The sequence below is a fragment of the Clarias gariepinus genome, chromosome 6, assembly GCF_024256425.1.
Source record: "Clarias gariepinus isolate MV-2021 ecotype Netherlands chromosome 6, CGAR_prim_01v2, whole genome shotgun sequence".
Lineage (NCBI taxonomy): Eukaryota > Metazoa > Chordata > Actinopteri > Siluriformes > Clariidae > Clarias > Clarias gariepinus.
The window spans coordinates 21579245-21606368 of record NC_071105.1 but is presented as its reverse complement, the minus strand read 5'-3'; the positions used below and the strand labels follow the sequence as shown (position 1 = coordinate 21606368).

The 27124-nt window shown below is 37.2% G+C and overlaps 1 protein-coding gene across 2 annotated transcripts in view; it reads right to left on the bottom strand.

The window, feature by feature from the left end:
* The window catches only part of ca16b (carbonic anhydrase XVI b), an 89672-nt gene that overhangs the window by 8430 nt on the left and 54118 nt on the right, over window positions 1-27124 (bottom strand). Inside the window, exons 4-21 of one of the 2 annotated variants that reach the window (XM_053498697.1) lie at window positions 24497-24645; window positions 21403-21498; window positions 19873-19939; window positions 19262-19419; window positions 17240-17435; window positions 12161-12345; window positions 11069-11177; window positions 10948-10997; window positions 10116-10845; window positions 9404-9542; window positions 7563-7601; window positions 7083-7174; window positions 3811-3902; window positions 2936-3032; window positions 2721-2803; window positions 2001-2135; window positions 1739-1870; window positions 1469-1629 (exon numbers count right to left, since the gene is read on the bottom strand). In XM_053498697.1, coding sequence (XP_053354672.1) covers window positions 1469-1629; window positions 1739-1870; window positions 2001-2135; window positions 2721-2803; window positions 2936-3032; window positions 3811-3902; window positions 7083-7174; window positions 7563-7601; window positions 9404-9542; window positions 10116-10845; window positions 10948-10997; window positions 11069-11177; window positions 12161-12345; window positions 17240-17435; window positions 19262-19419; window positions 19873-19939; window positions 21403-21498; window positions 24497-24645 — 2710 coding nt within the window. The remainder of the gene's footprint in view (window positions 1-1468; window positions 1630-1738; window positions 1871-2000; window positions 2136-2720; window positions 2804-2935; window positions 3033-3810; window positions 3903-7082; window positions 7175-7562; window positions 7602-9403; window positions 9543-10115; window positions 10846-10947; window positions 10998-11068; window positions 11178-12160; window positions 12346-17239; window positions 17436-19261; window positions 19420-19872; window positions 19940-21402; window positions 21499-24496; window positions 24646-27124) is intronic. The other variant, XM_053498698.1, reaches the window with a different exon arrangement.

Here is a 27124-nt window from a genome sequence, read left to right as displayed (position 1 = left end):
TGTTGCTCTATTGATCAGGTCTTTGCAGTGTTCCTTGTCTGCTCTTTTTGCTTATTATTCTGGTTGGTTGTTTTGTGCCCTCCTGTGTTTGCTCTATCACTCTGAGTTTTGTATTGTGTTTATCTAATCTGTTTGCCTAGAGTTTTATTAAATAACCTTTCCAGCATATGGATCCTTAACCATCTCTTTGTTGCAAATATAATCAATATTTTTTATATGCATGCATACTTAAAAATGAATGAATTTGGAATATGAAATAAATGTGCAATAAAATAAATCTTGTTAATACAGTACTGAGTACAGTAAATGAGCCAACCCTAATTTCTTTATACGAATATTTTGCTATGAAAATAAGACAACAGGTACATTTCTTTATGACATTTATTACTGTCTTTTCACAGTAATTTATTGCAAACATTGACACAGTATGTAACACAAAGAGAGAATGTTTAGTTCTATGAAGCTTTAAAGTCAATATTTGGTATGATCACCAATATTTCGTCATTTGATTTAGAGGCTGAACTCTCAAGGTTCTTCCTTTGTCTTTAAGTAGTTTTCAAGATTAATTCTCTAGGCTTCTTGAAAGATATTCCATAGCTTTTCTGTAGATGTTGGCTGTCTTTTGTTCCGTTCGCTGTCAAGATGATCTCACACTGCTTCAACAATTTTGAGATACGGGCTTTGAGGAGGCCAATCCATGACTGATAGTGTTCCAATGTGTTTTATTTCTATGGAGGTATACTTTGACAGCTTTGACAATGTGTTCGAACTAGAAAGTCTGGCTCTTTGAAAACAAAATATGAAGAAATGCAGGATGGCTTAAGCCTTGCACAGTACTGTATATGACAGTTTTATATGTGCTTTTAGGGACAGGTACTAGATAACTGTATACATGATGAAATATATATAAAATGGCTTATTAGTTTTGACTTGACAGTCTTATATGATATATACCATAACCTGTATTATACCACGTACATTATATAAACACTTTTATTTTACTTTTTTATATCCAGCCAGTTTCATGTACCTGATTCCAAAGTCATGAACACTGAATTTGATACATTTTTGTATCCAAAATTAGAAATGTAATGTTCTGTATGCAGCAGTAATTAAGACGTTATTTAATGATCTCAGGACTAAGTAGGATAAATATTTTGTCTTTTTGTTTTTTACTCATCGTCTATACCGCTTTATCCCATATACAGTGTAGTGGGGAGCCTGGAGCCTGTCCCAGGAGACTTAGAAAATGAGGCAGGGTACACCAAGGACAGAGTGCCAATCCACAGGAATTTGGGAAGTGCCTAATCTGCTTGTGTTTGGTCTGTGGGAGGAAACCAGACCTGAACCCTGGAGGTGCAAGGCAACAGTGCTAACCAACCAGTAAGCCACCGTGCTGTCTTTTTATTTTTTAATCAGCCAAATATATACGTATCATAGATAAAAATAATAATAATAAGAATCCTACCTGCAGTGCACAAGGACAGGACCAGATTTTGGCGCACGAGCTGCAGACGATCTAGAGATGAATGTGAGAACTGGCAGTGTGTACTCAGGCACACCCATGTCTGGCCACTGAGTGTAATGATACTGAACCACTAATCTCTCATTCTGTCTTCCCTTTTGAGTCTGAGAGAAGAACACAGATACAAAACCACATTTTGCTCTTGTCTAAATAACCAAAAAGAAAGCCTCAACATAGAAAAAACATCTGCACACTGTTGCTATAGTCACTGACCTTCAGTCGGATGTTGCGTATAAGAAAGTGGCGCAGTGTGTACCAAGCGTGTATTTTCGTGCTCTTCAGTGTCACTGCTATACTTCCATATTGCTCAGTGTTTTCTGAGGGCCAGTACTGATCACATTTTCTCTGTGAAAAAAAAAAGACAAACAGGTTTGAGCTGAGAAATAAGCAGGTGGTTACAATCCTATATAACGTACAAGGAGTTCACCTATTCTTATAAGAGCCTGTGAAAGAAACTGGGTTGCTTAGGACTTACTCGCCCCTGCTCCACCAGATTGGTGATCATGACAACGACACTGATTCTTTGTTCCCAGATCATTCTCCAGAAGTCTTCAAAGGTGGACTTCAGTGGGCCCTGAGCAGCAATATAGGCTCTTGGTCTGTTATAACCCTAAGATGGGAGAGAACAAGATAAAACAAAAAGCATACTGGTGTACACATATGCACATAAATATACTGTACAAGCATACAGTACAAGGCAAAAGTTTGGATACAAGTCTGGATATATATTCTACATTCTAGAACAATACTGGAGATTTCACACATATAGTATATCATTAGGTAATTAAGTGACAACAACAATAAGTTGTTATTTTAAGACATGAAGATCAGCTGTTCTGGAATAGTTCTTGCAAGAACAGTATTGTCAAGTGCATTTGCAAAACCCATCAAGCACCGTGATGAAACTGTCTCTCATGAAGACCATCCCAGGACAGCAAGTCCAAAACCTACTTCTGCCGCAGAGGAAAAGTTCATTTAGAGTCACCTCAGATTAGAGCCGTTATAAAAGTTTTTTTCAGAGCATAAGTAGCAGACACATCTCAATATCACCTGTTCAAAAGAGGATTGTTGTATATTTTGGATGTTTTACAAGGTTGAAAGAAATCAGCCAGGACCATGGAATTAGAAGGTGAGTCCAAACTTTTGACTGGTAGCATATATACATGTGTATGCAAACACACCCACACATACTTACATCAACATAGTTTGCATTGATGTAGTCAGCATGTTTTAAAACCTTTCCTGCCGGCAGCTGCAACTTCACTCTGCTATGATCATCTGTTGGCCAGATAAAAATACAGCCAATGTTTATGTCACAGCTTATTTTATGCTTTAGCCAAATATTAATTTGTCATGCACTATAATGCAAAATTCCTTGTATGCATACTAACATCTTCACTGAACACTCACAGGCCACTATGTTGATGTATCTGTTTTTATGCTTGTTGTCAGGATGGTTAGAGTGCTCCGCTGTAATCTCCCGATCTCCCATAGAATTCTGAACATCCTAGAAAGGAAAAAAAAAGAAAGAAAAAAGGGAAAGAAAGAAAGAAAGAAAGAAAGAAAGAAAGGAAATGTGTAGTTGTTACAGTAATGATAGCATGTATCTCATGTTGCACAGAATGCCATGTTGAAAGATTTTTATCAATTTATTAATTTATCCTTGGTAAGCCTTTTATCCTCTTTACGGTCAAGCATCTGGAGCCAAACCAAGCTTATTTACATTGACCAAATTCGTTCGAAATGGGCTTGAAAATAAATCTCTTGTTACTGCACCACTTAAGTGTAATCTGTATTACATTGTACAATTTGCATAAATTATCCAATTTGTCCATATCATTTAATTAACTCATCAACACAACTTTGACTACATTTTCCTCACCGTCACTGTAATTACCACCCCAGTGTGCAGTGACAGTGCTGAGATTCATCTTACCATATGGCTAATAGTTTGTCTCCGGTCCTAACCGGGATGTTGCAGCAGATGTTTATTACTTAAACGGATCCCTTCTGTACAAGTATGTTTTGAAAACACTGCAAAATGAAACCACTCAGGACTTATCTGTATGACGGCTGTGAGAATGTATTAAGAAGCTCGCTGCAGAGGATTTGTGTCTGAGTAAAACAGAGCAGGCAGGCTGAAACTGAGTAGCGTTCCTGCAGTTAGAGGATGGCTTTAATGAGACTCTCGTCTTTAATTAGCTCTTCTTATTCGGAGACCATCTGCATTAAGAGGAACAGTGATGCACACGCACACTATTACACTGAAGGAAGTTCATACTCACATTGAATTCTTGAGAGAAGCCCTGTTGGTTATTAGAGTAGAGATCCATTGAATGTTTGATGAACTGTTTGACTGAGAGTGCTTCCAGATCATCTAAAACACACACACACACACACACACACACATACACTTGTTAGTATTTATCATAATTTTACAACAAAGCAAGCTGTGAGATTTTTTTTATTATTATTGATTTTTCTTTCATTTTTTATTGATGTAGTACCTTTTCTTCCTTTCTTTTTTTTTTCAACAATGAGCAGCTAAAACATATTGAAGCAAATTGAAAATCACGATTCAGCAGTGATTCAATTTCAAAATGTGTTTTTCAATTTTTATATAATTCAAATAATTATGATGCCAATTTGTTTCCATATAGCAAGGCAAAATAATATCCGCCTAGGATTAATAAAGTTCTTTAAATCTTGAATCTTTCTTACTTGGTTTCTTAGTATTCCAAAAAAATCAGCATTTGTAATGCAATATATCGCAAATGCAATACACTGAAAAAAAAACTGATTCATCTATCAATATTTTTTAAATTAAGGGAAGAGTTTGCACTCAAATGCAAATAAATAAATAAATGAAAAAACATTGTATTTTTGTGTTAAACTCATCAAGTAGATTTAATTATGTTACAAAATGTATCTATTTTAATAACACTGACATAATAATAATATGTAAAATCTATATGACGTTTTCAGTGTGAGTGGTAGTTGTGAGGATTAATTGTAATATATTATATGTTATAAAATAACAAAATAACGAAAGATAACAAAAAACGATTGTTTAAATGAAAGTTTTTCATTTACTGTCTTGTCTCAATAACCATACAGCAATACTCTGATTATAAATGGCAAAATGTGAAAAACGTATAATACGGTATATATGATAATTAAATAGCATAGATATAAGTGTGTATTCTTGTCCTAAGGGAAATGTGAAAGAAGGCAATTTAACAGGGACTGTATGAGTGCTGTTGGTGCCTGAGGTGCAAATGCATGATTGAAACACTACTTCTGACTTGACATTTCATTATTTTAACAGCATTTAAAGCTACAGTTTCATTTTGGCTACAGAAATTAGCTTGGCCAAATGTGTCTGCACTTTGGTTGTATTAATTGGCTTAAGCAAACCCTGAATAGCTTACAGGCTCAGCACATGCTGCAGGTGCTAATTTATCCTATTAGCATAGATAACACCCTGCATTTTACCACTTTGTAGGTGGAAATGTTGTCTATTTATTAAAGCAAACAAGAAAAAGTACGAGACATTTATGTGGAAGAAGAAATCCCTAGTGAATAATGTTAGTAACTCAGCTTGCATTTTTTCCAGTACACGGTAAACATAGTGTACATTTTTCTTGTTACAGACAATCACTTCATTATTCAAAGCCCCTGTGTGAAAGCAGTGGTTAATACGAACTGCTGCTGAAGAACATTCGCAAGATATATTTACAGAGGTTTATGTATTCATGAAATCTGCTCAGTAAACTGAAGCTGTGACAAATTACGATAAATGTAGCATGAAACATACAGTGTGGGATGTATTTATAGGGGAAAAAAACTGTGTGATTGCTGTGAACATCACAGATAAAAAGATTTGCAGTAAAATCATTTGCCTGTGAAAACAACCCTCTAAATGTACACTCTAAAATGTGTAATATTTAATTGGATGGTTCAATAGACCTTTGATGTTTCACAAAAGAAACAATCAATGTAGCAATGAGCTCTTAACATACTACATAAAGATGTTGAGAAAGGCCGCTTATCAGTCCTGTGAGGCTGGAGTGATCTGTTTATGGCTGCCTGTCTCAGCACAGAAAAGCAGGAGGTACTGAGTGTCAGTGATATTTAGAGGACAGCATCTGTGTGTTGGGGAACCTCATCAGTTACCCCTGAATAAACAAGGCCTGTGCCACCATTGTTATATATAATGACCCATGTGAAGATACGGCTCATTGCTGACTGGGAACAGAGTACACAGCTGGGACCATTATTTGATTAGGCTATAATTTATTAGAATTTTTTTGCATTAGTTGTGTTCTTTATCAAAGTTATAGTCCTAATCTAAATTAATTGAAGGGTCTTACTTGATCAAATAAAAAACAATTTTACACTTACACACTGAGAGAGCGAGAGCGAGAGCGAGAGAGAGATAGGGATTTTAATAGAGCAGGTTTAATAGTTTCTCCATTACAGTGGCTTTAAACTATCACCTAAAAAGTGCTGCACCTGTAAACCTTAATGGGTGATTATACTCCCTCTGTGTACACCAATTCAGGCCTGTCAGATGTCACCGGAACAACCCAAACAAAAAAAAAACAAAATGGTAAAGAAGTAGAATAGACAGCAGAAACATAAAGTACTAACAGTAGTGGGTTGACTTTAAATCAATTGGAAGAGAATATATTTAAAACTTAAAAAGTATTAAAACTCAGCTTCTATCTATCTATCTATCTATCTATCTATCTATCTATCTATCTATCTATCTATCTATCTATCTATTTACCTATCTATCTATCTATCTAGAGATTCAAAATACAAGAGGCTTTATTTGCTACATACATGGTTGTTCAGAGTACATCGGTAGTGAAATGAAAATTACAATGCTCCAACTGTGCTAATTAAAAAAATTTGCAGCAGTTATTATAATAAAACATAAATGAGTTAAATTAAATAAAGTGACCAATTTAATAGTAGATAAGTTAAAGCATGTAGCAGCATAAATCACATTAAGGGCAGCCTGGAAAACAGAGTCTCACAGTGTTGAGTTATCTTTCGGAATTTGCACATCAGCTTCTTCTTCAAACTCGAAAAAAGCCATTAGCCAACTACAGGAGATATGAGGATCAACTCTGGAATCACTTTTTAATTCTTATGTCTGACAGCTTTGTATGTTACACCACAATTGTTTGTCCGTCCGTCCGTCGTAGGTGTAACGCATTGGTTAAGGTATTGGACTAGTGATTCAATGGTCCCAGGTTCAAACCCCACCACCATCAAGATACCACTGTTGGGCCCTTGAGCAAGGTCCTTAACACTGTTCTATCTTTTTATCTATAAAGAAATAAAAATTTAAGTCGTTCTAGATAAGGGCGTCTGCCAAATGTCGTAGTTTAAATGTAAATGTATTTACCCTTCCACCCATCCATCCATCTCTCTATATATAATTTGTAAGAAGGCAGAGTTTGTGTGTGTGACGTGGGGGCAAATGAGAGACACAGTGTTTCTGTATGCATGTAAGTATAAAATAGACCTGTAAACAAAGACTTACCAGATATTATGAATCCAGTTAAGCTCTCATTGCGAATCACTTCAGGAGTGTTCCTGTCCTCTACGTACATATGAGTATTCTGGAAAAACTTCCTACAAATATATTATTCAGGTTAAATCAAGCATCCTTTCAAACAAACCCTATCCAGTGTCTGAATCTGACAACAGAGCTGTTTAAACACTTTAGTATGTCTTGGAATGTCTTTAAATGCAAAAATGTAATATTAACAGCAGGTATGCATGCTCCTCAAAGAGAACCATTTAGCCTCTGATGGCTGAGCAGCAAGAACACCGTTTAAGCATTTTTAGACATCGCAAGTCTGCCTCAGTAAAACTTTCCAAGCTCCTTTGATCTGACACTCATCAGTAGTCTTCTTGCTTTAAAATGATCTTACTACAGAATGTTCAAATAGAAAAGGAGTCTGTGTTTGCAATAGCATATTTGTAGATATCATAGAAATGCTTTCAAAGAACACCTTACCTGTAACTAATGCAGAGCAAAGAGCAGAAGCTATTCATCCTTCAGAGGTGAGATGAAAAGAGAAGATGGGTGTTAGAATAGAAAGGAGGAATAAAGGGAGGGGATGCAATGAAAGAGGTGGGCCCTGGAGATCACCCCCTATACCTCATTTATATTAATGATGCTTTCTTTGAAATGATGTATCACTTTTGTCTCTGTGAGTTTCTACGCAGCCAATGTGTAGTTAAGGATGTGTTTAGGACAAAGCCCATGCAAACTAGAGCTCTTAATTTTCTTTTATATGCATTTTTTAAGTCTGACTTTCTACTCGACAGTAAAAATCTAGCAGGGCAAGATTGTTAGAGTTCCTGGTATTGAGCATTAGATGGATCGTTGCCTACATAATAACCGTATTAGTGTATCACCGTGGCCACCACATAACAATGTAAAAATTTTTAGTTGAGTTAAATGACTTAAATTTGTTAAATTTGGCATAGTAATTGAACAGCAACCATCTTACTTGAAAAAATAAACAGTGATATGTATGAGAAAAGAGCCAGAGATGTTAGCCAGCAAGTGTGACTGCTGATAACACAGTAACATTCTAAACGGTACAGTATGCTCTGACATCTTAATGATAAACCAATTACATCCCATTCTTTCTCGGAAGGTGTCAAATTTTCATCTGTGTTCTTTTTGCTCAGTTAAAAAATAATAGTTCGTTAAATTTCCTGACAAGACTTTCAGTTCCAGAAACCAAATCAATATTTCAGTCACTTAACCATTAACTTTCTTCCACTTAAGCCAGATTGCCAATTTTAGAGATGAGATTAACAAAATAGTTTCCACACAGATAATGATAAAATTAGTTTTTTTTTACTCTCTTATTATTTGGAAATAATTTGCCAGAATCGAATGAGTATCCCATAATTGCACAGTTGCAAAAATAATCCCCAGCAGTTGGATGTTTGTTGCTCCTTGTGGGTGTAGAATTTATATTCAGTTAAAGCTTTATTCTGGTCAGGGTCATGGTGGATTTGAGGCAGGTATACACCTGGGATGAGAAGCCATTTTATAGCAGGGCATGACACACACTTCGTATCTAGGGACAATTTAGATCTGGCAGTCTGCCTGACTGGCATTTTTTTTGGATGGTGGAAGGAAACCCACACAGAAATGGACAGTAACCTGCAATAAACTAGGAGCTGTGAGGTTTTTATTCATTTACTCATTCAGTGCTTGCCTTCAAAGCCAATTATATCTTAACTGAGCAGTTTTGGGAGTATTTGAGTTACCAATAACCATAACTGTTGAAACCATCAGTGCCAGTTATAAAACTAGTTACGTCCAGGTTGCTGGGAGGTGTTTCAGAAATTTCAGGTTTCTGATATAGCAACCAAATTATCCAACCAAAGATAAATAATTTGTAAACATACAACCAAAAAAAGCACAATTCTTTTGTATGTGGAACAGCTACTGGCATCTCTCATTATCTTTACTTCTACATTTCATTGCATTTTAATGGCATCATGTAGTCGTCACAGCTGGTGTGTAGGCCTCACATATTGGAGCCCAGCTGGGGCCCTCCTTCAACGGTTCATTGGTAGTCAAGGTTTTGCATCCTACACACTTACACATGGGTGTGGCTCTCACAGAGTTACACAGGATTAGTAATATACACCAATCTAATATAGTATTAGTTTTATTAGCCAGCCCAGGGCATAGAGAATCTAAATAGAATAGGGGGATCTTTCCTGGGAAGCATGAGCATATTAATGAAGACAGCGCATGGAACAGAGCAAGGTAATAACTGCATCATCATAATAATTTGATCATTTTTATAATGTTTGTGAACATCGTACCTCCAGTAGACCAGGACAGCTAGCAGCATGATTAAGCAGAACAGTGTAAGAGCCGATACCACCATTAAAGGGATAATCCATTCCATCCTGTTTGCAGGGAATGTGGGATCTCGGGACACTGTGGATATGCTGTTCTGATCTGAATGTCAAACCAAGAAAAGAAGTTCAACTTCCTTACATTTTTTTAAGAAATATATGTTTTTACAAGATAAGTTTTAAAGCACCTGGTCTCTTAAATAGATTTGAGAGATAGTTTGAGAGATATTTGGTATGTTTATATGCACGGTTATGACGTGCTGGGGTTACAGCTCAAATAGGCCATATAATTGGACTACTGTCCTTGTCTTTTGATACAAGCACGACAGAGGAATCAATTTATTGTTATATATAATAATTTATGAGTTCATCTGACTCCGCTTGGATAGGGAGCAATATGTACTGTACTGTATGTCCATTTTGTATGTCCATTCCGTACAAGTACACTTTTTGTACAAAAGTGTCACGCTATCCCTTGTGTTAATGGAGTTATCTGAAGGCAGACGACACCACCGTTTCTTAGTAGTCTTAGTATAATTTGGTTCAATATCAGTCAGATATTTCTATGTTTTTCAATAATCCAGTTTTATTCAGGGTAACACAAAGTCATGTAAACATACCAAGTGACTCTAGGTTCTATAATATAAGAGCAACAGATTCTATATATCTCACTTACTAGTATGAATGTAGACCGGCCAACTGTTTTTCTCTTTATCAAGTTTTGTGGCTTGTGTGGGGCTGCTGGCAAGCTGCATATCTGTTGTGTAATTTTCTTGCTGCCAAGTTGTTTGGCTAAAGTCTCCTCTTGAAGGTCTGAGAGTAATAGTGAAGGGTTTCTCCTCCGGGGATATAGGTGGCACTGTGGGGAGTTCTGTATCTACAAAACCATCCTCTTGCTGTTTCTCTACAGTTGGAGAAGCAGACGAAGCTGTTTTCTGAAAACTGGTCTGCTCTTGTTTCTTCTCATTTTCAGTCACATTTTTCCCTTTCTTCTTCTTTTCCTCCACACTATCTTCTTCATTATCATCCTCCTCATCTTCATCTTGGTTGTGCTCTTCCTTGTCTGGAGTCTTAGTTATTTCTCCCTCTTCTGACAGAGGAAGATTATTGCCATTTTGGTTGGTCTCAGATGTAGGAGAGGCCGGTTGTCGAGTTGGTGCAGGGCCTGAGCTGGGTGTATGGGTGGGCCAAAGAGATCCAGGGAGGGAGGAGATCACACCACCACTGAAACCAAGGCCTGCCAGCAGTGAGCTAGTGACCAGGGATGCCATTGTGGTTTGCCCCCCACTTGATGGGGGCCCCATGCCTGTTGCAATGGACACGAAGGAAAACGGGAGACCAGAGGATGACCATGTAGAGGAGCCAGAGCTAATGGGCGCCATGTCTGAAGAGGAAGACACAGTAGGCTGGAATAGAGCAAGATGAGAAAAAAGGGGTGATTATTTTAAGTTGCACTCACAGCAATGATTATTCAGCAATGATAAATCACCAACTACTCAACAACTCACCATTCCAGTTTTTATAATTCTCGTTCCTTCAAATATCCTGGTGGTATTTGCTGAAACAACACAAAATAAAAGTTTAGCTGATGTCATAATGATGCAATATTAGACACATAATTATACTCACCTTTAAATAAAAGTGTTTGGCTAAAGTCACTGCGCTGGTCACTTTGGCACAAGGCCTGCACCCTGAAGAGATACAGAGCATCTGGGGACATGTGTGTGATCACTGCCCGCTGGAGACACACAAGCATAAATATACACACTTCAATTAAGTATCTTTCAAATTTTTTGAAATTATGGAAAATACTAGTGTAGTATACTATACTAGTGTGACACACTATAATAGTGTGAAATACTATAATACTAAGTTTTATTTTCAATATTCAAGTGTCTCCAAAACACATTTCTCTAAATGCATACAAATTACTCAATGACAACATGTCAAATGGACAAGACAGAAAATTGACAAAATGTAATTTTCTAGGACACAAATTTAGATGCAAATTCAGATTTATGTCAACATTATGCAGGCCAATATTGCATTTATTCCTCAAAATTTCCTGATCATTCAATTATCTAGGTCCCAGAAATGGGAAAGCTGCGTAGGATAGACTTCTATGACAAAATTGGTCTCGACTCCCTAATGTAGACAACACCCTGGCTCTAAATTGAAATAAAAATGTAAATGTGGCGCAGAAATGATTAGGGAGACAGAATGTGTTGGAGTCGAGAGCTGTAATTGGGCTTTGGCTGTAGCGGATGGATTTCTCCAATTGACACCAAATCTAATTCGGCTGAGCCTGGAGAAAAAAAGAAAAAAAAAGATTGGCAGCTTTCATCACAGAAGTTTTCTTTAGCTTGCTGGGCCCATCTTTGTTGTCATGGATACCACATGTAGAAGACCAAGCCGACACTGTGATTGATGGAGTGAAGAGTTTGGGGCTGTTTCATTCATCAGACTCCCAAGAAGATAGAGTTCATGTTGTCTAATTCTATCAGCTGTGCAAGTCTTTGAGTTTTCTGGGGCTTGGGGGACTTCGTAGCCTTTTTTTCATTAGCTGCTTCTTAGTTAATGTCTGTTACAGTGATTGAGCTAATATTGATATAGCAACCAAGTTTAAGATCAAAATGCCCTTTAAGAACAAAGTAATTGCCTGCTGTTAATTATATCCTTGTCTCTTTAAGACTGCTGATTATTATGAGCTAGGACACTCACAGTGTGGTGCTCGCTGCTCTGTGTAAACATCTTCTCTATGGTTACGTCATCCTTAACCCAACTGTAGGTGACAAGAAAGCCCAAAAGGGGTGGGTGGTAGATGGTGGAAGGACGATCCCAGGTCAGCATCATTGCTGTTCGGTTCAGAGGACGGATCTTCATGTTGTCAGGAGTGCTGCTGCAGACTGAAGTGAGAAAAAAACATGAGAGAGAGATAGACAGAGAACAAGGAAGAGTCAAAGAAACAAAAGAAAAGAGAAGAAAAGGAACCTACAACATGTACTGTAACTTGAGATCTCACCTTAAAAAGAAAATAGGGAGCATTTTTATTTAATTATGGATAGTGTGTTTGAACATAAATGAGGCAAATTATAGTTGGAGCACATCTATCATCTCAGACATTTCACGGATCCCTGACTACAGACTAAAGGTGAAGCTAAATCTTTTAACTGTCTGACTCATCAAAGTTATTTAAGCAGGCACGGCTTCAAAATAGGTAAAAGACACAAGATTTCACCCTAGTTGATCTCAACGCTTTCAAACAACTGCTAGCTTAAGTGTTTGTGTGTGTGTGTGTGTGTGTGTGTGCGCGCGAGAGTGCAGAAGAAGTATGCTGGAGTGAGTTTTGCCATTGATTTTTAACATATTTGAATGTGACTTAAACAAATACTAATGCACAATGAAATTCTGGCCTAGGTACAAACATTTTTTTGATTAATTAATGCACAAATGAATGAAACTGCATCTGTCTTTCTGGGGCTTTCTCAGTTCCATGAGTGTTGCAGAATTTTTTGTTCAGTGGTAAAGTGTACCACTGGGAAACAGGGTGCTTTTATACTAGTTTCATATCTTAGGTGATTAGAGATTATTTAAGAATTTGAGAGATTTTTGAAGTGCATTAATGAGGACTTGACTTTAGCTTTATTCTAAAGACCTCAAACTTTACTTAAGGACAAAAAAAAACGTAAAACATAAAAAACTTATGAGCGGGGGGGTAGGGGCGGGGGGGTTGTTGATTTATCTAGACTATCATTAGCTAGAATAACAGTTGTATTATCAATGATTATATTAAAGTAACCTAGCTGTGCACAAAGAGCCATATATGTGATGTCAATTTTCTTCTGAAAACTAGATTTTTCATATAAATGTATATTACTGCACTGCTGATCTCTCTCTACTGGCAACTGGTGAACTTTGCAATTGTCTCCTTTTTTATAAGCCTGATCTGGCAGTCGGCCTACTGGCATTTCTTTGGGAGGTGGAAGTTATTTTTTGAAATACTGTTCTTTTGTTTTATTTAATTTCTTTCCCCCTCTTATTTAGTACTAATTATCTTTTTATTTCCTTGCATTAAATGACTATTGTTTGCATGATTGTGTATTATTAGTGGTATTAGTAGTAGAAGTATTTTGGTCACAGTGTTAATGTTTTGTTTTACTTTGTTTATGAGTAAAAAATAGTCCAACAGGGCAATGTAAATCAAGATTTGTTCGCTTGTTTAAATTAAATTGGAATATCTAGAGAAAACACCCAGCAAGTATGTGTTAATCTTGTCTGCATGTGGATGGGCAAGGCAGATAGTGAAATAGAAAAAAGGTGGAAATTTGGAACAAGAGGTAATTAAAGAAAGGGCATCAGCTGTGAAAGTTGGACTCCCTAGAGCTCCATCAGTCTGAGTGACTCAGCAAGAGACCATTATCTTCATCAGTTCAATCGACAGCTTTATAATCGCTGCTACTGCCTCTGTACAAGAGCAATAAGTTGGGCACTGCAGAGCTGAACATAGTGAGAAGCAAAGTTTTAACTATTGGATTAAACAAGATAGGGTGCTCTATTTCTGTGCTGATGCAAGAGTAATTGGCTGGTTAATCCTGGCATGTTGCTATTTTCATTGGTTCCAATTTTTTTGCACACCAATGCTATTTTTGTATTCATAAATTAATGCAGCAGGGCAGCGCAGTGGTGCAGTGGGAAGGGTTGCCACCTCACAGCTTCAGGATGTCAATGCAGTTACTGAAGATAAATGAAAAAAATGAATAAATAAATGAATGAAATAATGCTCTATGCTAAATGACAAGTGGTGTACCATTCAAAATCAGAGATCTGCTCAGAGAGACAGCACCGATACAGAGATTTTTTTTTCTGACCTCAATTGCAGCCTTGTTCTATTCCATAAAAAATTTATAAAATAAATAAAATTCTTTTATTTATGTCAAATAAATACGGACTGAATTCTTTATCAGTAACTCAACTCAGTTTGCCTTGTAAAAACAATTTCACACCAAAAACAGTTTTGAAGTTATTTTCTGTTAATACTTTTATCACTGTGTGTGCTCATGTGCTGTCCCCTTAAAAACATACTACCATGTGTAGTCACATGACTTCTACTTGTCCAATCTGCGATATGGAGCAGCATGAAGAGAAACTCTTTTTTTCTTCAGAAAAAAATAGCAAAAATTGATTTGCGATCGCAGGCGGTATGGTGGCTTAGTGTCTAGCAGTGCTGCCTTGCACCTCCAGGGTCCGGGTTCGATTCCTGCCTGTGTGCATGGAGTTTGCATGCCGTCCCCCGCCCCATGCTTGCTGGGTTTCCTCCAAAGACATGCTGTTTAAGTTAATTGGCGTTCCCCAATTGCCTGTAGTGTGTGAGTGAGTGTGTGCATGTATGTGTGCTCGGCAGCGGATTGGCACCCTGTCCAGGGTGTACTCTGCCTTGTACCCCAAGTTTTCTGGGCTAAGTTCCAGGCCCACCGCGACCCTGACAACAGGATTAAGTGGCATTGACGATGAGTGAGTGATTTGAGGTCATATCGCTTAGCACTAACCACAAGCTTCTGTTTTAAGTGGCATTTCAGTCCACGTTGGCTGGCCCATCTAAAAAACAACTTTAAAAGAAATCCATTACAAATAAAAATGGTCTGTTTGTATAAATACGGGCACTCAGTTATTATTTGGCATCTTCTGGATTATGCTGCATTTTGACTCCTTTCTATGACCTTCATTTGGTTGTTTAAGTCAGAGCCAGCTCTCAAAAAATATTATCATCATCATTTTAATCTAAAATATTTCTAACTATAAACTTTTTAAGCTAAGATTTTTAAGGTGTGATTTTTTTTTCTCGTTTGCTGTTGGAGCTGGTGTGAAGCCAATTATGTAGATGAGTCTTTCAAGCACAATGAGTTGTCTCAAAGCAGATGCAGCAAAGGTCATAAATCCAGTAGCATTCAGTTCCCCTTATAAAAGCAATAGTTTGTTGTTTTTTAAAACACAATAGCTTATTATGTTTTGGGAATTAAATTTAGCCCCTGCACTGTTTTATTTAGATGCAAATACAGCAGAACAGAAGAATCTTGCATTTTTATAGTGTTTATAGTGAGAAACCATTCTGATGTGAAAATGTGCTCTGTGTGTGTTTAGCGCACAGCTGGTAAACTCTGCAGTATGAACTGATGTTCTCCATGTTTTCTTTTTATGCCTTTCGATCTCTGCATTATCCTATTATCTGTGTTTTTTTTCTCGTATTGTTTTGTTGATTTTTGTAGATTATGGCAAACAAAATCCACTGATCGTGATGGAAAAAGTAGGTTATTTATAGTATGAAAATATGGATCTTCCAATTGGATAGAAAAATGTGTAAATGAAATCTAATTATATGTAAATACAAAAACTGTGAAGAAAAGGAGCTTATTTGATTACTAAATGGAAGTTGTAAAGACAAAGTAAGACAGTGCTTAGCCAACACTTGGTGAAGTTGCATAATAAAGAAATAAAAAAACAGTAGAAATCCCAGCTATGTTTAATATTAAAACATTTCCATATGCACAATGTGACTCACAGGATTAAGACTAAACAGACTTTTTTTGAGACTAAACCAGAAAAAAAAATACTTCAAATTGGTAGGAAGCATAAAGATTGGATAATGGAAAATGATGGACTTTATTTCAGAATTATGGGAGAGTCAGGGTGAGAAGGGAAAAGCATGAAGCGATGCACCCATCACGCATAATGCCCACTGTACAAGCCTCTGGAGGCAGTGTTATGATCTGGGGTTGCTTCAGTTGCTCCATATAAATTCAGCAATGTTATGTGGCATTAAACTTAAGTCAGCTGATGGACTAAATATACCAAATGACGGGTTCATTCAGGTATGCAGCTGACCCATCAATAGATTCATTTCTTCCCTGATGACCCAGGCATACTGCACGATTGAGAAATGATTTTGGGAGCATAAAGAACTGAATAGAAATTAATATTGTGTCATTGCACAAATTTCTCAAAATAATTCCACAGTGAATGTGGAAGCATAATCAAAGCTTAAAGCGGTTCAATTAAATATTATAAAAGTATTTGTCATGATCACAATAAGAGAGCCTGTGGTGAGAGGAAGTCATCATCAGAGACAAAATAGATTTGCTTACTTTAAAAGGGCTGCATACAACTGATTCAAAAGACACAAAGAAAATGTGCCTTTTGAAATTAAACTGATATTCTATGCTGTCTGTCAGTTTAATCAAAAATTGACAGACAGCACAAAAACTGTTGTCCTGCCCATGCAGGTTTTCACCATCCATTGTAATGCACTGCGGTCGGAATTAGATTTTATTTTTGCCACACAGTATATATTTGCACGGTTTTATTTTTAGAATGAATATTAATGATGATTATTCTGCCCCTTGGCTCTGTTACATTGCTCCCTATTCATCACCGCCAAACGCAATCAATTCCCTCTGCCAGGGATGGAAACAACAGTGATTTATGGCAAGAGCATTCAAACTCCTGCCCATTTGATCTGTTTGGCCAGGCATGAGCAGTCACTTCATGTTACTCTCTTTTATCAAAGAAGATGCGTGACTGCTGGACTTTATGACTCCTATTCGTTGAGGAATGTTCTTAGGAGATTGAGATTGAATAGAAGAAAAGAAAGGTAGAGGTCCACCTTTACAAAAACCTAAAAAAAAATCTGCTTCTCCATATTCAGTTTCACAAGTATTTCTTGGTGTGTAGCTCAGTTTAGCAATTTCAGAGAATTGGGTTTATTTATTTATTTATTATTTATCATACTGGTTAATCTCTCTTTACCTCTGGAGGGCTCTGTATCCGTGGAGCTGGCATGACCATCAGCCATAGGGTCTGGAACCCAAGCATCCTTCACGGCTGATTTGAAGACAGGCCGGTTGTGCAGATCTTGAGTGGGCCGATAATTGTTCCTGAGGTACTCCACTGACTTCATGTGATCCTGCTGCTCAGTGGTAAAGATAGAGTAGAATGCTTCCAACTGTAGGGCACAAGTAATAAACAGCAGTGAAATGTTAAAGGTATGTCATGAACCTGGTTCCTATTATTACAGTTATCAGCACATCATGAACATGTTCATATTGTACTTCATAAAGGCATATTGTGCAAATACAGTTATTCACTCTGAAAGCTTTGATAACCTTGGCCGCTCTGTAAAACCGATATTGTGTTTTGACAAGGCTGTCAATGTCTAGCAGCTAACAGTGTGTCAACTATTAAGTGCGCATGTCAAAAGAAATATCGAAATGTCTTCAGGTTGTCTCTGGGCAAGTGTTTCATTCTACCAGCCCTGGGTAAAGTGATATCTAATGTGAAAGACACATACAAGTGGCTAGAATAGAGAGCATGCTGTGTACAATTGGAGTGGGCTGATTGAGTGAAGTGCCTGAACACAGCAGTGCAATAATCCTCACTGGAGGCCAAAGCTGTATGTGCACTCACACAACCTTTTAGGGCCTGATTTGCTAATGCATGTGGCAGAAACAAAACAATCAGAGCTGGGAAATCACTTACCAGCTAAAAATTCAGGAAAGTGAACATTCTGCACTGTATGCAAAAAAGCAGTGTATTCTTTCACAAAGTCATAAAATTCTACATGAACAGTTTCATAACTATATGAAATAGGTCTGCTACCTAGAAAGGTAACCCTATACAATGTGTGTCAGTTGTTTATTCATTTATTTATTTCATTAAAAAGAAGTATTCCATTATCTTTTATTAAGGTCACAAGCCTGTCCCAGGACCAGTGGCAGGAACAGAGCTCACCAGCCCACTGCAGGACAACAGTGCTTACACATTTACACAGTCATTCACAACACGGGTAATTTAGCATAGTTTGTCCACTGAGATGCATGTTTTTATGAGGTGGGTGGAAAAAAATAGAACCTGGACGAAACCCACGTAGATGCAGGAAGAACTGAAACTCTTCAGAAAAAGTTTTGCCTTGCCTGATCTTATTTAATTTACTTAAAGTTCACTTTCATTTGTACTGCTTAATACTGAATATGTTCAGTATTAAGCAATTCCTTGAGGTAGGTTAAAATAATTTAGATATTATGTATGTGAGTGTTTGAACACAGTGGGAGAATGGGAATTTTACTTTGGCTTGTCAACATTTTAGCACATTCATCTTCCATGCAATGTTTACATACACAACCCCAGAAAGAGCTGGATTATGTTATTCGTCAGTGTAAGATGGAAAGAGGGATGAGAGCAGGACACTAGTCATTTTCAAGCAGAGTGCACACAAGCCGAGGCAACGTTTCTACATACGTGATGGTATAGTCGTGACTCATCTCACTGTCTTTCCAGTCCGGTTTCCTTTTTGTTTCTGTCCTGTGCTGACACTTTTTTGTCTACGAAGTGTCTATCCATGAATGAACAAAGTCAGACTAAAATCTATATTATCTCTTTTTTTTTTATTAATTAATTTTCATTTAATATGCTTAGCAGAATAGCTGGAAAACATGAATAGGTCTATAAATGTAGCCCTAGAGAAAACAAGGTCCCGTGAAACATACTGCAACCTCTTTTAGCTATATAAAAAAAAAATTCTGCCATTCTTTAACTTTTTTAAATATTGATTTTAGGTTTATTTTCTACAATCAATGAAGTTTGTAATGTACTTATTCTACAGTCTTTAAGTGGTTTAACTAAACATACTGGTATTTAACCATTATAGATTTTTGATCAACTTATTTTACTTGAAAGGAAATTCTGCCCTTAATTTAAACATGTTGATACGTGTGTGTGTGTGTGTGTGTGTGCGTGTGTGTGTGTGTGTGTGTGTTTGTGAGTGGTGTTTACCTGATGATAGGAGAGGTAAACAGGTCGGCTGAGAATGATCCACTCCACGACTTTACTACATGGAGGGGTAGTCAAGGAGCCGGTGTAACGATAGTAACTCCCCAAAGCGGACGGTAGCAGGTCTCTTAGGACGAAAGGCGCAAGATTTGTCTCCTTCTCTGGTGATTGCAACATACACAATAAAACATACCCGAATTAATGCAGGTTTTCAGCTCTCAATAAGCTCTTGGTCATGCAGTCATTTTCACCCTGATTATAAATCTGCCCTGATATTTTTGTAGTTAATCTTGTAGTTAAATCGGCTATTTGTATATGTAACATCCCTCTGAGTGCCAATGAGCAGAGGCGTTTATCATTCCAATTATTGAGCCAGTCTGGCCTGACTACTCGTACATGATAAATTTGTAATTTGTCCAATTCAAATCAGTCCTGGCCTGCCTAGACAGCTTGAGTAAGACTGCATTTGATATCCTTTAATGAATTTATTTCTTGAAAACATGTTTTCACCTTTTATCTTTCCAAAAGTGAGATTCACTAATTATCTGGCAAAGAATGTGGATAAATGCCTTTTAGACACTTCATTTATTTTACCGTTTGAACTTTTAACTCACCATGATGAACAACCCGTTTGAGACCGGTGATGATGGGCTCAGCAGCCACATTGTTCTTCTTTCCTACCTGTTAAAGCCAATAACATAGTTACATAGTACACACTCCATAAGAGCTTACAGTTCACATGGCTACAACCTTAATTTATTATAATAAAAGGCACTTATACAGTTATGTATAGGCTGGTGAGTTCCAAACAATTCAGCTAATTACAGATATTATAGTAGATGCTATATATGAAGAGAAGCATGGTGTGGTAGGATACCAGTGGAGAACCTAAAGGAAGTTCCAGCATAGAAGCTCTACTGTGACTAGCTATGCACATCCCAGAGGAATGGACACATCCTGCTTTAAATGACAGCATTCCTCTTTTGTGCCAATAGCAATGAAGCATAAATCTGCCAGAACTCGAAGCAAGTGTTTATGCATTCACAGCTTCTTAGTTTGTGAAAGCTTTAAAACAGGTCTTCATAAAACACATCTGTGCTCCACTTTAAACCTGAGGAATAAACCGGTCACCACGGTGGCAGTGTGAGAATAAAGTGCGTGGTTCTTTGTCAATGAGTTGTTTCTAAAACAAAAAAAAAAAAACTATTGCCATCACTCTCTCTTATTTTGATTCCACGAGTGTATAATGTAACCGAGGTACTTGATCAGAAGGATATGAAACTATGACATAAGTTAAAGCAATTCAAGTCTAATGCAGAGAGCTGTGAAAAAAATAGGACTTTATATCCATGTAAATCCATCTCCATGTATTTGTATTTCATACTATAATAAATATGAAATAGTAGTGCACTGATGAGCCATTTGCTGTGGGTTGAGGGGTGGGCCTTAGTGGTTTGGACTTGTTTGTCCGGAACAACCGAGGGAGACTGAATCGCCAGCCCCGGCTCTTTGCCGGCCTGGCCTTGAACATGGTGTGCTGTGGTGCACTGGCTGTTCTGGTGTCTTTCTAGCTATCATGCCTAACATTTACTTTTTTTTTCCAGTGATTTGTGTTGCATTAGCTTTTCTGTGGGATTGGAGCAGATTGGAGCCTTTTGTCTCCACGAGCATGTCAAACATCAATTTTGTATTGATGATAAATGGTTTTTTTTTTTTTTTTTTTTTTTTTTACGTTTTCCTTCTAAAGAATTGCAAACTCAAACACAGACACTAGCTAGCTGATTAATCCAATCATGTGGATAAGTAATATTTTTGGGAGACGAATTTATGCATCATCCTTACTGACTAAACCCTGTCAAATGAATTCATTTGCTCATTCATTTTCACAAACGCACAGACAAGTAATATACCCTTGTGCATATTAGTGGTGCTGGTATTTTAACCACCCAATCTTGTGCTACATTTGTAGCAATTTCAATGAGCAAGGACAAGTTAAGAAAATGTTCTCAAAAAGCTACAATTGATAACGTTAAATAACATTTTGTAGGTTGTGCACGTTGGTCTGGGCAGATTCTTTCAAACTGTAAAATGATGTGCACTAAATCCAATTTTGTGTGTTGAAAACTGAAGAAAAGGATCCTTACCTGGAAGAAGACTGCCATGACAGTGATGATTCTCCTCTCCTTTATTGCAGAGTTGAGACTGTCAAAGTCGTCCGAATTATAGAAGAAAATCTGCATCTGCAAGCACACATTGGGAAATGTGACTGGCATTCTTCAGCTTTTTAATGAACTTACAAAGCACTGAGCAGCTCACACCTATGCACAGCTTTGCGAAAAGACCTACATTATGCTGTAGAGGAAATCCTGTTTGATTGATTCACAGCTCTTTGTCATGCAGAAAAATCCCATACACATTCCTACTGATCTATTTTTGCAAAAAAAAAAAAAAAAAAAATGCAGGATCTCACATATCCTCATACAGGAGTCTTATCCAACCTTTGACGTTTGTGACAATTAAGGATTATTTATTTTCCCAGAGAATGGAATTGGAAGGAATGTAAGGATTTCTAACAATCCATGAAAGCTGGCACGGTATACAAAGTTCATATGCAGCCTTGAACATTGTGTCAGGGCATTCGCACAAATGAGTTAGAAAAAAAAAGATGTCAATCTGCAACACGTGAAGATTGAAAGGGAAAATATTTCAAATGAAAGAAATAGGATTAGCACTCTTTCTCGCACATTTTCTCTCACTCTCACTCTCTCTGACAATCATGTTCTGACTGAAGTCATTCTCTTGCAATCTTTCAACTTTCAAGACAATTCTCCACATCTTAGTGTTTACTCACCATGGAAAATTGCACAGGTTTATTCACTGTCCTCCCCTGCACCCAAAATGAAGAATGCACATAGACTGCACGCTTTCAGACAAGAGGAAAGAATATAACCCCCTTTCTTAGGCCCTTAATACTTGTATATAGAAATAAATGCAATATTTACACAAAGCTGGCAAACTTAACGTTGACATTTATTCTGTTAGTAACTTAGCAATTCATCATCAATAAATGAAAGAGGGCCAGAAAGGCTTCTATGCAGGTATTTTTTATGTAAACAATGATTGTGATACATATCGATAATGTCAGTTGCGACTGGCAAATGATGTAATGCTGGCTGAGCCTTGTAATGAGACAATACCAGAGAGAATTAAAAATGAACCCAAATGTAAACTGTATGTCATACATTTTTTTTTAATGTCTTTTGGATCATTTTTCATTGGTTATTTTCATTTACTTATTAATTTTGTCTGGGAACTTTTAGACTATATTCTGGATAAATTTCAACCTCTATTGCCAAGGTATAGAAGTGCCTATGTCTCATTATGACTTTCAGTCTTATGTAAATCCTGTGGAGTCATGGTAGTTTAGGAACAACGTATACTTCGTCCTTGCACAAGAGTTCATGGCCTGCTGTTGAACCACCAGAACATCACCCCACCCTACCAGCAGAGGTCGCAATGTCCTGAGTACTAACACTATTCATTTCTGGTTCATTTCCTGTTCCAGTCGATTTGTCTTAATGTTCATTATGAAGTCCCACCCAGTTCTTTACTGTTCAAGCTTTTAACATTACACTACTGAATGTCTGCATTGTTTTCTTGACATCACTAATTTACTTTTGTATTACCCTTGTGTCTTTTGACATGCATAAACGGCATACCAAGCACTACCTGCCTTGCTGTTTTGAGTAATGAGTTAGAACTGTCTATTAATGCCGATTATACAATTAAACATACATATACAGTATGCTGCAGGGTTACATCTGCATTTGAAACCGAGAGCGGTATGTTCCAGACAAATCAACACATAACAAGACCCCAGGGCATCCATACATATTCCAGCTGAACTCCAATCAGCACTTGTGAAACATAAAAAAAAAAGAAAGACGAACACATTCAAAGTCTTGCTAATGAGAACCAATTACTCTTTCTCGAACTTTTTTACTTTTCCTGCAGCCTTTAATGGTGTCCATTTGTAGCTTGTCTCGGCATTCACAGACAGAAACATATAAGCTTGTTTTCACCAGCTTTAAATCACATTAGCAAATTTGCATATCCTGAAAAAAGGTTGTTTACTCAGGTAGCATTGATCTGGGGTCTGATAAACACCTTAACTTACACATGTTTAGCCAATATTATAATTAAGTAAGCTAGCTGATTTAAAAAGACACGACAGAATTAATATAGACCGAGAGAGTTAATACATGGCAGAGTTAATAATATTACTTTAAGTATTAACATTTTTGTACTGCTAAAACATCTTTATATTAAAGACCTATAAACCAGAACATTACAATGCAAAACATTAAGCCCAGCATTGTGCTGCCTGAGCAGGTCTGGAGCTTCACAAGACCTTTAGGGGTGTGCTGTGGTGTCTGGCACAAGGATGTTGGCAGCAGATCTTTTAGGTGGCATGGGTTTGCAAGGCATGGGGGCGAGCTCCTTAAATTGGACTTGTTTGTCTTGTGCATTCCATAGGTTATTGATTGGATTGGGAACTGGGTAATTTGGAGGACAGGTCGGCAACTTTGAGGTCTTTGCACCTGTCTTTCTCTGATGGCCAGCATTGATTTTTTTTTTCAGTAATTTGTGCGGCTTTGATTTTGGGCCGGGCCGGGCAATGATCCCAGCGGGCATGGGTGAGCCTTGGGTGATCATGATCCTGTCACCAGTTTACTGGTAGACGATTAACAAACAATGTTAATGTTTTGTGGTATTAATGGTGTATACAGTACATAATGTGCAGAAAAAAATGTGACTAAACTAAATGACAACAAAAGCACTTTTCTAGACATTTATATTTCCAATTCACAGCAGATTACTCACTGAAGCTACTCATATACAGGTCAGATAAACCATGGGGACAACTCATCCAAGATATCGCTAGGGTCTCATTTGAGATTGGCAGAACCAATTTAACACGGGCAGATTTCCTATAAGAGCTCATGTACAGCTAATTTCTTTTGTTAACATTCTTAGGGTCAAGTCAAATGGATTGCGAATAGAATAAATGATATAGCAAAAAAAAAAAAAAAAGAACAGGTTTTGGATTGGTGACTAATACAAGCTGATCTGCACTAACGTTCTTTACCTCATAGTGCTTAGTTTAAGCCATGGCAACACAGTAGCTAGTTATCTCTTCCAAGGCTAAGTAAATACAAACAATATAATTTGCCCTACCTCAACTGGAAACCGCTTTCCATTAATGCTGTGCTCTGAGCCGGCTGAACCGTTGCTGTGGCCCCAGTGAAACTCCATTTTCTCTGCCTTGAACCGCCCAGGTAGCCCTGCTCCTCTCACAAAGTAGTCATTCTTCAAATGTATGGAGACTAGAAATAAAGAGGAGGGATGAACAAGAGGAAAGAGGTGAGGGGCATGTCACAACAATAAATTACTGTTATTAGGTTGAGAACAAGCTCTTTGTATCTATGTTGAGATCATCCTTCATGTCCAGAGGTTAGGTGGAGTGACAACCTAAGAAGCAATGCAAATTATTACTATAAAAAGATTTCGGGTTCGATATTTATTCGTCCCAACTGCATAGAAATTCACTTATTGTTTATAAAATTTTGTGAAAAAAATTCTAAAGTTTAAACGTGTGAACTCAAGACTTAGAAATTGGATGTCTTCTGTACTATCTAGATTAGACTGCATATACATATGCTAAAGCTAATTCCAAATGATTTTTTTTTTTAAATAATAACTACAGTAACAGTTCAGTATTCTGCTAACAGTCATCTCTGGAGGTGATTAGTTGAATGAATCTAGCCAATAATATGTGTAGGTCTGACATCAGTTCTAATGACCTTTGAATATTTATGTAGGGATAAAATATGCATCATTTGTCTTGACCTCCTGAGACCTGGAGTCCACTGTTGTGTACACAGCAGTTTCTCCTTACTGTGAACTTAATTAGTGTCCTCAAACAGAAAGCAGCAAAATAATTGTACATAATGGTCCTCATATATATTAAGACAGTGTAGTTGGGAGGAAACTGAATGTCCTTATACTGTATGAGGACATTAGGGTCTCAAGAGGTTAATATCTGAAAGAGAATATTACATAGCTGATGTGAGCTAGTGATCATTGGATATTAGGACTTCTGCACCCAGGGTAAGTAGAAGCTCCAATTGCTATTTATAGTGAAGTGCTACAGTTTGAAAAATAGGAGCTCAAAGATGAGGAATTCTCCCTGGCCACTGGACATGATATGAACTGTGGACTGCAGTTGAAAACCACTTTTTCAGGTAACCCATTTAGTCAACATACATTATAAAGAAGCTTCATCAATTTCAACAGTGGTAATTAAATTCAGATGGGAAAGAATACCAGTTGGCATGGTTATCGATCATCATTGGGTGACACGACTGCTGATTGATTGGCAGTGTCACCCTGAAAATGAAGTCAGTTATATAGTTTGTACTGAGATGGTTTTGCTTCCAGAAAACCATTCTGTGGACATCAGGAAATCTTAAGGCTTGGTGTAGTGAATGAGTGAAAGTCCTTTTTTTCATGGAAGTATGATTTTATTGAAACAGTTGGGGAAATATTGCACTAGACATGTGTCTGTATGTGTCATCAGAAAAAGAGTCTTACAAGCCTGCAAGGCATTTTGAGGTATTTGCAGTGGCCTCTGGGGGGTAAGGCACAATGAATGCCATTCATCTACCATCCTTGTAATTCATTTTGAAACATGTTGGACCTACTGACAACTAGATCATTATTAATACCACATATCTGTTTGAATGTTCAATTCTGATCAATTTTCTCCAATGCCATGGGATGGACAGTAGTCCTGGCTTCACAGTTTATATCAATGTGCTCATTCTAATGTAGTAGCATTTTTAAAGCAACAACTTAAAGAGGAAATTATATACATATTATGTAAAGAGATTAAAATACCTTAACAAGCTGTAATATCTGTCTTATTAACTTTGAAAGACAGAGAAGACAGAGAGAGAGAGAGAGAGAGAGAGAGAGAGAGAGAGAGAAAGAGCTGCTGGAGAAATAACAGGAACTAACTTGTTTCACAACATTAAACAATTATAAGGGCATAAAATGTATGATGTGTCATTCTTTGATAAATGCAAAAATATTTGTGATGACAAATTACTGTGATATACTGTATGAGGAAAAAAACATTTTCTAGTTGTGGTAGTCATCACACCATCCTATCAATTATTATTCTATAGGGGCATAACATGTTGTGTTTTTATTTATTAATAACAGCCTACTGTAATCTATATGACATCCAACACTTTTTTTTTTTTTTACAAAGAAATAATGAGCAGGCATGGGATTTGTAGAGGGTAGAATGCATACTTTTAAGTGCCTCTTCATTGCATTTATCCAAATCTTTATTATTAGTTATTAGAGTTTGTAAGGGATAAATTCAGTTTCATGAAAGAGTGAAGACAGGGAAAAGTTTGATGTCATAAGGTCCCATTCACCTGACCTGAATTGTGTTGCATAATACTGAAAGCTGGCACATTGTCAAGTAAGATTCAGTAAAACCTACCCTCAATCATACTGAAAGGGTATGCTCACGGCGCCAAACACTACAGAGATTTTAGCTGCAGTGGGCAGGGACATGAACTACAGTGTTTGCGATAGAAAGAGGTGCCTTGGGTTATTTCTTCATTGTTCTAGAAAATAATGGTTATGTAGAGGATAAATTAGAATGGTTTGCTTTTCTGTGTAAGAATCACAAGCAGAGAGATGATCAAACACTGCTGCAGCTAGTGTTTAAAATGCCAACGAGTATGCAAATGCAGGTAATATTTGGGCAAATTTTACATCTTGTTTGAA